This window comes from Rutilus rutilus (genome assembly GCF_951802725.1).
Source record: "Rutilus rutilus genome assembly, chromosome: 3".
NCBI lineage: Eukaryota > Metazoa > Chordata > Actinopteri > Cypriniformes > Leuciscidae > Rutilus > Rutilus rutilus.
The window spans coordinates 15,557,667-15,574,825 of NC_140211.1; the positions used below are offsets into that span (position 1 = coordinate 15,557,667).

Here is a 17,159-nt window from a genome sequence, read left to right on the forward strand (position 1 = left end):
AATTACTCTAGCTTCTGAAAGGTGTCAGGCCTGACAAACCTGCTGTTCATTTCGTCGACTGGGAGATTATACGGAGTCCGAGAGATATAGCGCTGTCAGAGTACACCTGCAAATTCATAACCTTGAGGCTCCTCGGGACGGATTCAAGCGCTTTTTGGCCATAATTAATGAATGCACATATGCGGCTTCCTCATGCTACAAATTTAGGATCATGGTGAAAAATGTCCTTGCGGTGATTTTCATCGATCTTGTAAACGCGCAGATGCGTCAACACGCCAGCACGCTTTGTAAGGCCCATATGGCCAATCAAATTGTTTATACAGCAACCAAAGAACCCATTCATCTTCAGGACTAAGCTAGATATGCCAGGTTATTTAAATCACTGATTTGCCTTGTTACGGAGGAATTCCTGTCATGTTATAAATAGGCCTGGGCGACATAACAAATTTAAACATAGCCTTATTCAGTAACTCAGTTTTTATGTACAGTATTTGGCATACATTGGCATACAATTCTGTTCTTTTCAGATTTTTTCGAAACTATCATTTCAAACAGTCATTGAAGACTCAACATGCAAGTCAAACTCTTATAAAGCTATTATTTAAAGCGATAGTTCACTTTGAAATTAATTTTTGATATGTTTTAGCTTACCTCAAGGGCATCCAAGATGTAGGTGTCTTTGTTTCCGCAGTAGTTTCAATTTTGATATTTTTAGGTCAAACCGTTCTTGTCTGTCAGTCATATAATGCAGGTCTATGGTCACTGTCTCAAAACACAAGCACAGAGTCCAAATTAAAACAATTCCCCATCGTCCAAATGAAACAATTCCCCATCATAAGTACACATTGATGGCCTAAGACACGAAACGAGCGGTTTGTGTGAGAAAACGAACAGTATTTATATCGTTGTTATCTCTTGAAAACAGCACACGTCCAAATGATCTGATGGCGCGGGCGGGTATAGATATATACATAGATGTCGCCTTGGCTACGGTTTCGTTCCAATGAACTGCAGTAGCCAAGGCGAAATCTATGTTTATATCTATACCCGCCCGCGCCATCAGATCATTTGGACGTGTGCTGTTTTCAAGAGATAACAACGATATAAATACTGTTCGTTTTCTCACACAAACCGCTCGTTTCGTGTCTTAGGCCATCAATGTGTACTTATGATGGGGAATTGTTTTATTTGGACGATGGGGAATTGTTTTAATTTGGACTCTGTGCTTGTGTTTTGAGCCAGTGACCATAGACCTGCATTATATGACTGACAGACAAGAACGGTTTGACCTAAAAATATCAAAATTGAAACTACTGCGGAAACAAAGACACCTACATCTTGGATGCCCTTGAGGTAAGCTAAAACATATCAAAAATTAATTTCAAAGTGAACTATCCCTTTAAGACATTTTTTACATATTGTTTTACATAATTTTACATAGTGACGTTTTCATTTACATGCACCAATATATCAAAACAGACATATTTATCTAATGCTACACAGACAGTCTTTGCATGGTGCAAAAGAATCTATCAACCATTTTGTTTTGAATGAAAGAGTTTGTTTGAACGTAAAGTATACATGGAAGTTATTATTATAGTAACCTGTTAGAGATTTTTTTTTTATTATTATTAATGGCCAAATAAAAAGTGTGTAAAATTTTTGGTGAATTTAATATCGCTAGCAAAGTCAACCCAAATATATAGATAATATTTGCTGAGGAAGACTCCAGAGCTGAAATTCAGGTATGGTAATAGGCGTTTTTGTTTCCAGAGATTGGTAGACCAATCACAACAGACTGGGCCGTCTGACCAAAGGAGGGGATAAGGGAGACTGAATCTTGGAACAATGTATATTATAAGAAAATTCTAATGTTTTTTGGACCTTGGATGCATGTAAACTTTGCAGGAGACATCCAAAACTAATTTAGGAACCTTTAAAATAGCATAATAGGGGCACTTTAATACAACAAATACCGGCTCAAACTACTAAACCAATAAAATTCATTCAGTATTACAATTCGACTTGCTCTTAAGGGGACTCCTTTTTGATCAACACATCATTTCACTATTTCCACCTTTTGTAAAGCAACAACTGTCAACCATTCACAGCCTGTCAAGGCTTATAGCTCAATCAGTACTCTAACGCAGTACAATTTGACAGTGAAATGCATTTATAAACCCTTGACAGCACACAGGTACGGCTTTCAACCAGAACCTAGAATTAATTAGCAAATCTTAACAGACCCTCCATTTACACCTCAAACTCAAATTAACCCATCTATCAAATTTCAAGCCCATGATAAGAAAATCAAATTCGTTTAAATGTTTCCAATGACTCCAACTCTGTGATAAATAGAGATGGGCCTCTTGTAGATATAAATCAGTACATTCACTTGCCATCTTCTCCCTGTTTTCAATATTCATGTCAATATTCCAAATCCCGTGTAGTTACTCATTTACATGGAAATGAGCTGAGGTGAGTGTCATGACATTATGTGGATGAACGAACGCCACAATCCCCCTGACTGCAGCAGGGTAAAGCCAAAGCTCAGACTGCACTGGAAATATCACATACATTCGCATATGCACTATACATACAAAACACAACAGGTGCACTGTGTGCCAGTATGTGCAAGGTTTATTTATGTTTTTATTTTTCCCATGTAACACAAAAAGATACATTTGGAAGAACCTTTCTTTTTTATCCTTTTGTCTGTGAATGTCAAAATAAAATACAAGTCCATACGACTTGTGCACTATATTCCAAGTCATACAATAGGTTTGTGTGAGTAATAGACCAAAATATAAGTAGTTATTCACTGATAATCTTCCCATTTGTGGAATCAAAATTTAGATTCAAAGTGCCGTCTTAACACATTATGCTTTAAAAATGTGCATGTTTCGATCAAATTTGTTACTACGTGGCTTCATGTGATTAATTTCTTCATGAGACTTTTAGAGATTGTTCAATCAATGTTTTTCTTTTTTTTTCACAGTGCTATATTTAGATTTTTGGTATGCAAGCATGCGCTAGCTAGACAATGTATTTCAACATTCGAAGCATCTCAATGCTTTTTCACCATGTGCGCCACATTTTTAAGACGCCACGTTAAAATTAGCAAGACCCCTGCACTCTATTCCCTTCCGCTCTGCTGCGTCTAGGTGTTTTCCAACACAAGAACATGTGTGAAAGGCTCCTTATGGTGTTTTTTTATTCTCTTTGGAGCTTGATAGCAGTGCTGCTATTGTTAACAAAAACTGAATTAAAAAAATGTAAAAAAATTATTAAATGTAGTTTTCGTTAATTAAAATAAAGCTGAAATAAAGTAAAATATAAATATTAGACGAAAAACTTTAACTTAAAAAAATAAAATTTGAACATTTGAAATGTTGGGATGGCAACATATTGAAATATATTAGGTTTAAGCTGAAGTACAACTAAAACTAAAATATATTACAGTTAAAAATAAATATTAAAGAACTATTAAAAAAGACAATTGCATAAAATAAGATTACTAAAACTAAAATTAAATTCAAAATATTAATAATAGTATATAATAGAGAAATAACACTTATTGGCAGTCATGCTCACTATGAACTGACATTGTGTGGAAAAGGACTGCATGAATATTCTTCAAATATTCATCTTTTGTGTTCCACAAAAAAAAAAAAAAAAAACGGATCGGATCAACATGAGTAAATAAGTGAGTGAATAAATGAGTGAGTAAATAAAGACAGAATGTTATTTTTAGTGAACTATTCCGTTCATAACCTACTACAGGTAGGTCTAATATGTAGTTATCTGGGAACTGAGTGAAAAAAAAAGACTTCATTCATTTGTCATGAACTAAAGGTTTTCAATGCTTTAGACACGCCATTTATGATACTGATGCAGATTGAAATGCGAGTCATTGTGGATAAGGAGCTACAACATGTGCTATTTTATAAGTCTTAAGTGATTTTTCAAGGATTTTATCTGTTGTGGTCAGGAGGCATGGACTGTGGTTACAAGCTGTTTTATAACTCAGACCTAGATTTAGCCCAGAGGCAAGAGTAAGGATGAAAGAGAGAGTATAAGAGATAGACAACAGGGAATACAGAGGGCTCTGTTTCACAACCTTGTAAGCTGCCTTGCTGTCTACTAACTACATAGGCATCTGCCTTGTAAGGCAGCGTACTAACTGAAATTGAACCTCAAAACTGACCGAATTAGAATTCTCTACAACGCTTTAAGCTAATTTCAAGACATGACAGACGCACACCTGATGCATAGGCTGTTGCAAAAGGAAGATACTGGCCAAATTCGAAAACTGTCTCCTAAACTCACATGCATATATGCACACACACACACTGCAACAGGACATCTGTCCGCCTCCACCTGTCTTCAACTAGGTCAGCCTGAAGCCAGTCATTGCATCTCATAGGTGTTTAATGAACAACCTAAAATAACTGGCACTTGCACAAGACCCCTGCCCACAATGCACAAGTTACGACTAGCCGAAAGCTCTCAATAAAACATCCAACTGTGCAGAGCTGTGATGCTGGAACGCGTTCAAAAGTGCATGCCACCGTTTCAAGTTCAAGCATGGGTAGCTGCCATCATACAGATCGACATGAATATCTGGACACTGTAACGTCATGTGCACTGATTTTATCACAACACTGTTTTCAAAGAAAGTCTCCATGATATTCTGGTCTCCATCTACACTGAATAAAAAGTTGGTGTAGAAACAATTCTCACTCAGAAATTTGCTTGTCAACTTCAAGAAACGTCAGTAACACATTGAATTAAACGTTAAATTTGGAAGCAGAAAGATACCAAAACCATAAGTTAGCAATAGCATTCCTAATGCAGAAACGGTAAGAATTATGCACAAATTAGTAATACTTCTTGTCTCCTCTAACAAGTACTATAAAATAAACTCCCACCCTCTCACACAGCATAGCTTAAGAGATAAATATCTGCCCTTTACAATTTCACACACCATTTAGTGGCTGATGAATGGGGTTTGAAAAAAAAAACATCTGCCCACTTGCTGGCCATCATTTCACAAATGCATGAAAAGAACTTGCTGCCAGTCTGCATTGTTTAGAAACAGAAGAGTCTCAATGACCCAGCAGCATGGAATGGATTCATTCCACACATCAACTTGTGGTTTTTGGTACCATTCCCATCATCTGGTGGACAGAAAGGCGGAGATGCCATAACAAGGACCTTTTTCATAATATGTGCAGCATTGAACTCATATTCGTTGATTCCCGTCTGATACTGGATATCAGTATGAAGCAGATCACATGGAAAAAGACCTAAAGTCTTTTTAAAGGGAATGTGGATCTAATTCTTTCTCTGCTAACATCAGGTGCTTATTCACATGATTCACATACTGAGCACTATTACACCATTTTCAGCAGAAGCATGCATTTTAATATGTTCACATGCACAATAGAGAGTAATAAAGCATACCTTGATTTCCAAGATGATGATGAAATGGGTGGAAACTGTTGTCCTTCACGGGGTCCTACTTTCCAGGTGCCATGGGAAACGTAAAGGTGCATGCTTATATTTAAAGTATATGATATTTGAAACTATATAATATGATCCCACATTTTACTATAGTCTACCATATATACTATACTATCAACCACAGTATTAAACTGACACTACACAATACAATACTGTACCACATCATACTTCACAATATACTACACTATGTGAAGTACGCTGCACTATGCTTCACTAAACAGCCATATACATTATTGTATCACACTATAATATTCTGCTACACTATTATACACTGATGCACATTTGACTATTCCTTACTATACGATATTGTATTACAGCACATTCTCAAATGCCACAGTTATTATATGATAATGTAAATTGCAGTGTAAAAGTTTTAGTCACTTATCTTCGCTATTTAATGTAACAGAATCAGATGAAACTGTCAAATCGATCAGGTGCTGATGGCGCGCGGACGCTCAGGTGAAATGATCCGCGTCATAATCGCGAGCTGTTAATGCTCTTTATGTCTGAACTTGCACCGGTGAAACATGTTGCCACAAACACTTGCAAACTCACACAACTTGAATAGGTTTCTCTGTTCTATGTATGACTGGTCTTGCCAGCAAAAACGCGCCGGTTTGTTGACACACAAAAATGGCAATGGATAAAAGACAAGAGCGCGTAATGGATGGCATGAAATGAGAAAAGACGCACCTCGACGCACGAGCTTCTCACCGCCACTAGTGAGATCAAATCCGCAGAAATCAAAGCGCACTTGTCTCATTCAAGTACACATGTCGGTTTGCACCCTTGAAAGTATATGTAACAGTGGCATCATTCATGAGTTTCAAAATCCACAAAGATAAAGGTCCAGAAGTGCAGACCAACCTGTAGCATGAGCAGATTGCAGATCAGCTCCACGGAAACGGTGCGGACTACAAGCAGCTGATGCGCGGCATGAGTTCATAAGACAGCACGGGCGACACACTGATATTTATACACACCTCCAGTCTCCTGCTTTACACTGTTTACAACGCCGGTGCGAAGCCGAGCCCACTGCGCGACGATTGGCCAGATGAATCCGAAGGCACGCCTACTTAATACTGATTGGCTCACTGGATCCCTGTGCGGTTCAAGAACTCAATGTACAGTCTCTGCCGTTCCAAACTGAAAACTTCACATGCATTCGACAACCTTCTGAGTGTAAATGAGATGATTAATCAGAATCAGAATTATCTTTAATGACATGTGTTTACTCACAACATGGAATTTGTCTAAGTGACAGGAGCTTCCAGTGGAGAAAAAAGTGCATTCAAAAGGATAGGGACTATGAAAGTCATTAGGGATAGATAGGCTATAAAAGGTCACGGCCAAAAATGAATAAACTGAAAACAGCACTTATGTTTGTGTCCCATTCAGAATACTACGAAGTAACAGTTGATCATGGGACTTCAATTCTATTCTACCCACATTTCAGCAGGTGTTTTTATTCAAAACAACAACAAAAGTGATTCTATTTAGCAGATGCCTTTATACAAAGTGACTTTCAAACGAGGAACACAATAGAAGTCACTCTATTCACTGAGGGAAAATGTGCAAGTATAGTTTTGTCTACATTTCTGGAAAGCAGCACTGCTATAGAATAATAATGATTATGAATTATGACCCGAGAGAGAGAGAGAGAGAGAGAGAGAGAGAGAACCTTGACTCATACTGCATGAATATAACAGTTATCAGTTTTAATCCATAGAGGTCGCTATTATCATTGTTCCAAGAGACATACAACTTAATAAAGTGACATCCTGTTGTGATTCATATTGACTTGAGGATTCAAACGGAATGTCCAAATAAACAGGTGTTCCTAAATGACTCGTGTAGATGCATTATAGCTTCATATCTTTTTTACACTCTTGTTAAATGAAACTGCTTTGAGAAGCATGATGAACAAAATTGTAGTCATTTACTGATAAAAATAAATAAAAAATAATATGTAATGGGCATCATTCTTTTCAGGAGGGTTTTGATCTATTTAAATAACAGATGGATATCACTGTTAGCCTAGTTAATGGGGGGAAGTTGTTTTATATTTTTGATTAGTGGTGGTAAAGATCTGGTTACTCTACAGGAAATAACAAGGATTCACAATTCAAGGAATAGCATGAACATTAAATGTAAATATAAAATTATACAACGAGAGCAGTATGATTATTTTACAACCAAATGCACAATCTGCACAACATTTTCAGTGGTTTTGCTTTTGTAAATTCAGCAGGGCTGTGATATGGCCACATTTAATTTCACAGAGGCCTGATGGTATCATCTCCATGAATGATGCATTACAATTTGTAGACATCTAAAATAAATCTCAATATAAAATATCACCCATACATCATAGACTTCAAAATCCCAGTGTTATTGCCTGTAGGACACAGACAAACAAATACGCGCACACGCATGTAGGCTGAGAATAATTATTTGGAATTATGCAAACAAATATGAGAGCACTACAACAGCATTTCTATTTGAATTAGCAAAGTCTCTCTAAGGACTCAAAAACAGACAGAAATGCAACCCCGGGGCTCATTAAATGGAGTGATGAAAATTGGAATGCACATTGTTTTTCCTGGAAGGAGATTATCCCAGCAGAAATGCTGTGCTGTCTTGCAATGGCTTGCTGAGATAGGTAAATACCTTGTCCTCTTTTGCATTCAAGCGTGAGTACATCTGAGTTCACTTAGTCGAACCTCCCAGCTACTGATAAAGGTGAAGTGTAATGGCCCCTGAGGTTGAATGCAAGTTGGTCTCTGGTGCTCTGCGTGCAATTGTCTTATTATAGATATGGGGCAGACAGAATTTTTTATTTTCCAGATTTTTCTTTTAAAAAAAGGATTCATTTTACTATGAAAAAACCCCCCAAAGGTTTCTTCCCCAGTCCATGGCTACAGCAGAATCTTTGGATTTCTGACATATGAAACCCAAAGCATTGAAATATTAACATATTTATGTGTGTATATATGTATGTCACAATCAAACGTTTTTATACATTAGTATTTATATGTGAACAATGATATTTGGGAAGTAGGATATGCTGCATGTAAAAAAAAAAAAAAAGATATATATATATACCTGGATGATGCGACGCCCACCACACAGCAGCTTATTGGTGGAGTAATGAAGCCAATCAGTATATATGGGGATGATTAGGAGGCCATTATGGACAGGGGCCAATGGGTAAATTTGGCCAGGATGCCGGGGTTACACCCCTACTCTTTTTTTCCAAAGGACAGGAAATTTTTCAAAAATTCCAAGGATTTTTAATGACCACAGAGAGTCAGGACCTCGGTTTAACGTCTCATCCGAAGCACGGACCGCCATATATATATACAGATCCGCCGAGGCATGGACTCTAGACCCCTGAAGGCACCAAGATATTAGCAGCAGATCTTTCAAGTCCTGTAGGTTGCGAGGTGGAGGCGTTGTGGAACAAACTTGTTGGTCCAGCACATCACACAGATGCTCAATTGGATTGAGATCTGGGGAATTTGGGGGCCAGGGCAACACCCTGAACTTTCCATCACCTCAAACTATTCCTGAACAATGTGTCCTGAATTGGCAGGGTGCTTCATCCAGCTGAAAGAGGAACTTCCATCAGGAAACACCATTGTCATAAAGGGATGTACCTGGTCTGCAACAATGTTTAAGTAGGTGGCATGTGTCAAATTTACGTCCAGATGAATGGCAGACCCATGGTTTCCAAGCAGATCATTGCCCAGAGCATCACACTCAATCCACCGGCTTGTCGTCGTCCCACAATGCATCGTGGTGCCATCATTTCCCCAGGTAAACACAGCACACATACACGGCTGTCCACGTTATGTCAAAGAAAATGAGACTCATTGGACCTGGCGACCTTCTTCCACTGCTCCAAGGTCCAGTTCTGACGTTCGCCTGCCCATTGTAGGCACTTTCGACAGTGGACAGGGCTCATCATAAGCATTCTGATTGGTCTGTAGCTACGCAGTCCCATTACGCAGAAGAGTGCGACACATTCCTCCAATAACCATCATTAAGATTTTGTGTGACTTGTGCCACAGTAGACCTTCTGTTGGCTCCATCGATGAGCCTTGGATGTCCAACACCCGGTCGCTGGTTTGTGGTTTGTCCCTCCTCAGACCTCTGTTGGTGAATTCTCACCCCTGCTGACCAGAAACAACCCACAAGCCCTGCAGTTTCAGAGACACTTCGCCTTGCTTTGCCATAACAATTTGTCCATTGTCAAAGTCACTCAGATCTTAATTCCTGCCCATTTCTCCTGCATCCAATACGTTGATTTATGAGAACCGATTGTTTGCTCACCACCTAATCTTCCTAGACATTAATATGTGGCCTTCTTAGTAAGTTTCATCTGTTACTAGTCATAATGTTTTGGCTCATCAGTGTGCACTTTTATTTACACTTTAAAATAAATTATGATTATATAAAGGATCGATATAATAAATACATTTTTTTTTATAAATATATACATTCCTACTCACCAAAGTAATAAAAAAACACCTCAGGGAGAAAAAAAGTATCATACAACCCCTTTCAAGATGGTGTGGCAAATGAAACAGAATCAATCTCTGTCTTGATGATTGAGGGTTTCATTTGGAAAGTCTGCACTCGGTCCTGGTTAAATATATTTTAATTCCCCAATAAAGAGTTTGGCAAGTGTAGAGCAGGCAGTGTGAGCCTGGTTCCCATTGCCAAATAATCTGTCACTTATCCAAGGCTGGAATAACGGCCTGCGTATGCTCTCCGGAAAGGTAAACTTCCTGTGTGGATTACTCAAGGCGGACTGAGATGCCTCTTGTCTGGGTATCTGGGGTGGATTTCTGCCCAGTGAAGTGTGGGAACTCCTGCAGTCCTCTTAGGAATGTGGGACAGTGGATAACAGAGGATCAGACCTAGGTCTACACCACCCTTACTAATTATAAGATGTTCTGCTTCATTTCTGTAGCCCTTATGTTGCATTTTTAAATATGCCATTTGAACCAGGTTGGATGTGAGTGATGTCAAACATCGTTGGTTCTCACGGGTCTCTTGATTTAATGTACAAAAGAAGAAATATTTGGGAGCTGCTGTACGAGGGGAAAATTTCATCAAATAATATGTTAAATATTGGTCTGTTTCTCACACAAAACCATCATTTGATTTCGAAAGACATGAAATAGAGAGCAGGGTTAGGATGCTCTTATGCAAGTTTTTTATATATTTATATTGACTGCTTCCCCTGGCCACTGTCTGTTTTTCTTTATGTTTCATTTTAGCAGCTTGTTACATCAGTGTTCAGCTCTTTTTTGTATTGTTTTGTTGTGTTGTAGTTTGAGTAGCAGTTTTTGCATCAGTGTTCCATTGTTTGTCCAGTGTTCAGTCTTCAGGAAGAACTTAAAAAGTGGTCAAAAATGAAAACCATTTTACCTTCTCATTTTCTGGTCTTACATTTCCCCTCACTAAATATCCTATTTCAAATACATCATATTATATACTTCCATGTTTACCTTAAAACACCCATACACACCTAAAGCCCACAGAAATCAGATCATCATATGTATCCACACCCCTGACCCGGTGAAAACTGCTTCTTAGACTTCCACATTGGCGCTCTCCACCCGTTTGGATCAGCAGTTCAACCTTAAGCTCTGCCAATTCCTCACCCTGACAGAACATCTGGTCCCTGGCCAATGTAAACTGTTGCTGGCTCCAACAGATGAGGCTTAATGGTCGCCTCCAGTTCCACCTGCTTGTCGCGTTTCAGCATTTGAAGAACGGGAGACACCTCCAGAACTTAACAGCCTTCCTCTATGAAAACGGCTTTTGTGGATTGAGGGAGAGAGATAGAGCAAGGGAACAATGGAAACTGTAGAGATAAACCATCTGGGAGATTGATTTATAGATAGAAAGAAAAAAAGGCTACACTCTTAGAAGAAAAGGTTCTAAATGAAACCCTAAAGGGTTCTGTCAGGCACTTCATATATATATATAACCTTTTAAAGGGTTAGTTCACCCAAAAATGAAAATTCTGTCAGTAATTACTCACCCTCATGTTGTTCCAACCCTGTAAGACTTTCGTTCATCTTCGGAACACAAATTCAGAATTTTTTTATTAAATCTGAGAGCTGTCTCACTCCGTAATTGAAACTTGCCGGCCCAGAATGTTAGTAAAGACAATGTTTAAAATAGTCCAAGTGACTACAGTGGCTCAACCATAAGTTTATCAAGCGACGGCAATACTTTTTGTGCGCAAAAAACACACAAAAATAATGACTTTATTCAACTATTCATTTTCTTCTGTGTGGGCCTCTGAGACAGCGAGTTCACGTAGTGTAACAGCGCAGCGCTTCTGGGTTGTATGTCAGAACGTAGGCTCACTATTGGCCAGAATCACACGCATCACCACCGTCGGCCAATAGTGAGCCTACATTCTGGCGATCATAATGGAAAACTAGCTTATTGCATACTGTGCAGTATACACTACACTGCCAACTATCTTTTTGAAAACAGTAAGTGAAACAGAAGGCTAATGAAGGCAGTCACATGGCAGCTCTTATTTTGCATTTTAAATCCAATTTAGTTTAAAAACATTGGCAAATAATGAGCAAAGAAAGGCATTAAAAATCGGAAAATATTGCATTGGTATTGCATGCAGTAGGATCTGTTATATACAACACATTTCAGCAAATTTAGTATAAATTTATGGGTATTAAACATACAGAAAATGTGGCTACACTCCTGCAATAGTAACAGTATTGTATAATCAGGAACACCAGGGCCCGTATTCATAAAGATTCTAAGAATCCTCTGAGAAAACTCTTAATTTAGCTTAAAAACTTTTACGTAGGAGTCTTAGCTTAAGAGCGATTCGGGACCGATCTGAGAGCAACTCTGAGTAAGGAAAATACAAAAACTTTTATCTTAGTGAGGAGGCGGGGTTGACCCCGTTGCTATGTATGACACTATCTTTTGACAACTGTGATTGGTTGGTTGACCAAGAAGGAAAAAAAAGAGTGATTTTAAGTATAGGGTCTATTCTAAGCCTTCACTTTGAAATTACATGCGTAATTTTTCCTATTTGACCGTTCTCACACACACACACACACACACACACACACACACACACACACACACACATTATATATGTGTATATAAATCCTTTTTTTTATTTACCATGTTCTAATTTCCAATAAGGTATTTGATTGGCTTGATAAAAATTGTTCCACTCTTTCCAGTTACACTGATTACTGGCATGTCTATTTAAGTGGTGGTTTGAATGTTGGTTTTAATGTATCAAACATGGAATTTTCCCAGTTCCCAAATATCGTAATGTAGTGATTACTTTCATTTCAGGCGCTATGGCATTTCTGCGCTGTGTCGGAGATATTAGCGTGTCTCTAATAAGATCAGTCACAAACATGATCCCTGCACGATCCAATATATAGCGTCTTATTAACTCACTGTCATCCATTGTCAGCAACACATTTCTTCTCCCACTTCGTCTTTCTGCCATTTTCTCCTCTGCTAAAGAAACTCTTAAGCCTCTTAAAAGTCCTCGTCCTTACAATTTTGACCTTAAGACCTCTTTTAAGGGTTAAGATGCTTTCTGAATTACTTTTTTCTTTACTAGGATTTTTTCTTTAATTTTAAGAGTAAAGGCCCACATTTCTAAGAATTTTCTTAGAATTGTGTCACTAGGAGCTACTCTTTGCATTAAGATTCTTTATGAATACGGGCCCAGCTCTTTAAGTCTGGACACAGCACTGATTCAATTCACTGTTAAGTTTAAGATGATGTTTGAAGGATATAGGCAAATAAAATGTTTAATGTATATAATTCCCATTGTAACTGCATTGAGGAAGTTCAAAAAGGAGGAGTCTGTCATACAGTTACTATTACAAGATTAAGGTAAAAAGCACAAACATGGTAAAAATCACAAACTTGCATTCATGGCTTGTAAAAGTAAAAAAGACTTTAATCTGGCAAAAATTTCTAAATTATAAGTGACTACCAGCTGAAATAATTCAATACATGTTTACGAAATCAATTCGCCAGAATAGAAAGTAACACTGTGTCCATAACGAAGACGTGTGGCACATCAAAACTAGAGCAGTGCCATTAAAATCAATAGCACTGTCTGCGCTGGAAGCATCTGTTGTGTCACGCCACTCATTTAGTTGATGGACATCTGCAGTTGGCCAGGTTCTATTTTTGATGCACTGCAAAAAGACCTTCTCATCTTCAAGTCTGACACAATTGGTTTACAAATGTCACGCTCTTTTTCCATTTTATGATCACAATATTATAGCTAGCTGGATTCATTTATTACATTTGTACTAGTTACACTACCATTAAAAAAAAATGGGGTTGGTTTGACACTTTAAACAAGCATTTAATCAAAAATAGAGTAAAAATAGTATAATATTGTGAAATATTATTGCAGTTTTAAAATAACCATTTTCTACTTGAATATATTTTAAAATGTTATTCCGGTGATGCAAAGCTGAATTTCCAGCATCATTACCAGTCTTCAGTGTCACATGATCCTTCAGAAATCATTCTAATATGCTGTTTTGCTACTCAATAAACATATATTTTCTATTATCAATGTTGAAAACTGTTGTGCTGCTTAATGATTTTTGTGGAATCCGTGATTTTCTTAATGAACAGAGCAAAAGAGCAGCATTTATTTGAAACAATTTAATGCATCCTCGCCAAATAAAAATATAGATTTCATTCTAAAAAGTATATAACTTAAGCTCTTAATGGACAAATGAAACATCTCACATTGCTTTAAGTTAGCTATCAAGCTAAATAGTTAAACATTGATATTCGTATACCTATTTAAATTTGCAGCTTCCGATATAAAATGATCACTGGTTAAGCTTTAATAATCCAGAAGATGTTAATGCTGCAACAAATTAGGCATTATAAACAGCTACCTTTTAGAATCTTGTTCAGCTCGAATTTTAAAGGGATACTCCCCTTTAAAATGAAAATTCTGTCATCATATACTCACCCTCATGTTGTTTCAAACCTGTATGAATTTCTTTCTTCTGCTGAACAGAAAGGAAGATATTTAGAAGAATATCAGTAACCAGACAGTTTCTGGTCTCATTGACTTCCATAGAATATTTTTTTCCTACTATGGAAGTCAATGAGACCAGAAACTGTCTGGTTACTGATATTCTTCTAAATATCTTCCTTTCTGTTCAGCAGAAGAAAGAAATTCATACAGGTTTGAAACAACATGAGGGTGCGTATATGATGACAGAATTTTCATTTTAAAGTGGAGTATCCCTTTAAGACTCGAGCTGAACAATTGCACACATGTGACCTTCTAAAACATGCAGATCTGTCTGCAGGTAAACTTTTTCAAACTAAATAAAAATCAGCAACCTGAGAAATGAAAAGATTTCACATGTTCAGCTAGTTTGGGTTTCCATGCATCCTTTATTCCTTTATAAGCAGTACAATATCCACTGTGTTGCAATGAAGCAACAACCAACAGAAAGAACAATAATCTGCCTTCTGCACATTTAAGGCTTTAAAGATATTTAAAAAAAAAAAAACCTACAAGCAAAAGAGTCTGTACCAACTCAATTATTTTCTGCATTATATTTGCATACTGTGATTCCAGTGTCGATAAAAATCAAAGCTAAATACCATTTACTTCATATTTTACATACCTATATATATATATAGAGAGAGAGGGTGTACAGTACAGTTATCTTACAAACCAGCATTAAAAGAGGTGTAAATATTAATAATTACTAAAAAAACATTGTAAAAATGTCAGTATCAAAAGCAATGACGGACTCAGATGTGATCAGTTTCTGCCATTCCTTAAAAAGAGGGTGTCGAGTCCACTGAGGTCAAGCACGGAAGAGCTTCATTTCTGAACAACAGTTTACATGAACCGCCACTGCATAACCTTACAGCAAAAAAAAACAAAAGTCAAGTTAACGAACATACAATCGGACGATCGCACCAGTTTGGTAGCAATCGATGTCCTTCATTAACATGGAAAACACTTCCAAACATTCTGTTGTGTAGCGTTATGGTGAAATGTCTACAAACACAATCCTTCATTTGCAGTATGAGGGACTGGTTTTTTTGTTCAATGTCTGGAAAAGGGGATAAACTTCAAAATGGTGAGGAGGTGCGATACCTTATTTATATCTAGGTTCAGTTTTCACAGTGATTTTCCCATTAGAGTAGCAGCGAGCGGGAGCCCAGAGAAAATCTTCAAAATCCCATTTCCGAGAAATCATTGACAGGAATGTCGGAGCGAAATGTCAGAGAACATAAGGCTTATTGTAACGCCAATGCTAAACGCAAAAGAGAAAGCTTGAAATTTCACATTTTTATACAACCCACGGTAAAAACGATGAAGTGTTTATGCGGAAACAATGCCCTGAATGCTGTTGCAACAAAGCACCATGTTTCACAATACGACCCTTCCCCCCCTTCCCACTGTATTCACGGACAGTACATCATTATTTACGGGTCAAGTGTTTTTCACAGGTCTTCCTGTTTTAATTAGCCCAAGCTACAATTATTTTCGACCGAAGAGTCAGTGGCCTTTACCACACAAACGCATGTGCGTATGAACGCACCTAAACGCACGCACGCACAAACTGGCCATGTAAAAAGTCACTCACTGGTTTATCTTGTACTAATCTACTTGAAACGTAATAAAACGGAATGCCATGACATAATTCCCCAACAAAACAAAAAAAAGATCATCATCGAAAACAAAAATATCAACCTGAAAATATCTGCACAATAAAAGTGCATCAGTTTAATTAACCCTTGAGGAGCATTTTTAAAATAAAAAAAAAAAAGGAAGAAAAATGTTTAAATCAAAAACGCAATGTACTGAATGCGGTGCAAAACTTCAGCATTTCTTCATCAAGTATAAAAGAATAGAAAGTGGTTCGAAATTATTAAAACACGTTTCCCCTGTAGGGATGAAAACTCTCCTAAAGATCAAGAGAGAGACTTCCGCTTTTTTTCCCTTCAGCAAGTGCAAGTACTGATGGCGTCCTCAGCCGTGGGTAAAGGGGAACCCTACGCGACACGCGTGAGTGTGTGCGCGCGCCTCGGCCTGCCGTGTCTTCAGGAGGTAGCCAGCTCGAACGTAATGAACTGTTTGAGTCTCTCGAGGTACTGAGCGTAAAGCTCGATGTCGTTGTGCCCGGCGCCTTCCACCCACAGAGGCTCCACGGCACGTGGACATCGCTCGTAGATGGCCAAGCCGTGGGAGAAATCGATCACTTCGTCTTCTGTGCCGTGGATGACCAGGACCGGAGATGCCACCTTTGAGACTTTGTCGATGCTGAAACATATGAAGAAGTCGTATCAGGCACAAGTAAATCAATGCCACTGACTGATATTTTTCTGTCAAGTGCTCTGCAAGCTTGTGAATTTATAGATTTTCTTTTTAATTGCGGCACATCTAATCCACTTTACAACTTATTCTGGTCAAGCAGTGTCAAACTAAGGCAGGAAGAGACCGTCTGAGATGTAAAGCAACATTTAAAGTGATCAACAACAACAGTTTCTCTAAGTGTTGTCGTTATACCTCAGAAATCTGTTGTTGGAACTAATATCAGTAA

At 37.9% G+C, this 17,159-nt stretch overlaps 2 protein-coding genes across 2 annotated transcripts in view; both read right to left on the minus strand.

Annotated features, from left to right (window-relative positions):
• The window catches only part of cemip (cell migration inducing hyaluronidase 1), a 123,113-nt gene extending 116,592 nt beyond the window's left edge, over window positions 1–6,521 (minus strand). The window contains 1 exon segment of the mRNA XM_084405298.1: window positions 6,394–6,521. The gene's annotated coding sequence lies outside the window, so the exon portion shown is untranslated.
• An 8,450-nt stretch (window positions 6,522–14,971) lies between these two features.
• abhd17c (abhydrolase domain containing 17C, depalmitoylase) overlaps window positions 14,972–17,159 on the minus strand; it is a 44,041-nt gene continuing 41,853 nt past the window's right edge. The window contains exon 3 of the mRNA XM_084405299.1: window positions 14,972–16,879. Coding sequence (XP_084261425.1) covers window positions 16,660–16,879 — 220 coding nt within the window. The 3' untranslated portion in view covers window positions 14,972–16,659. The remainder of the gene's footprint in view (window positions 16,880–17,159) is intronic.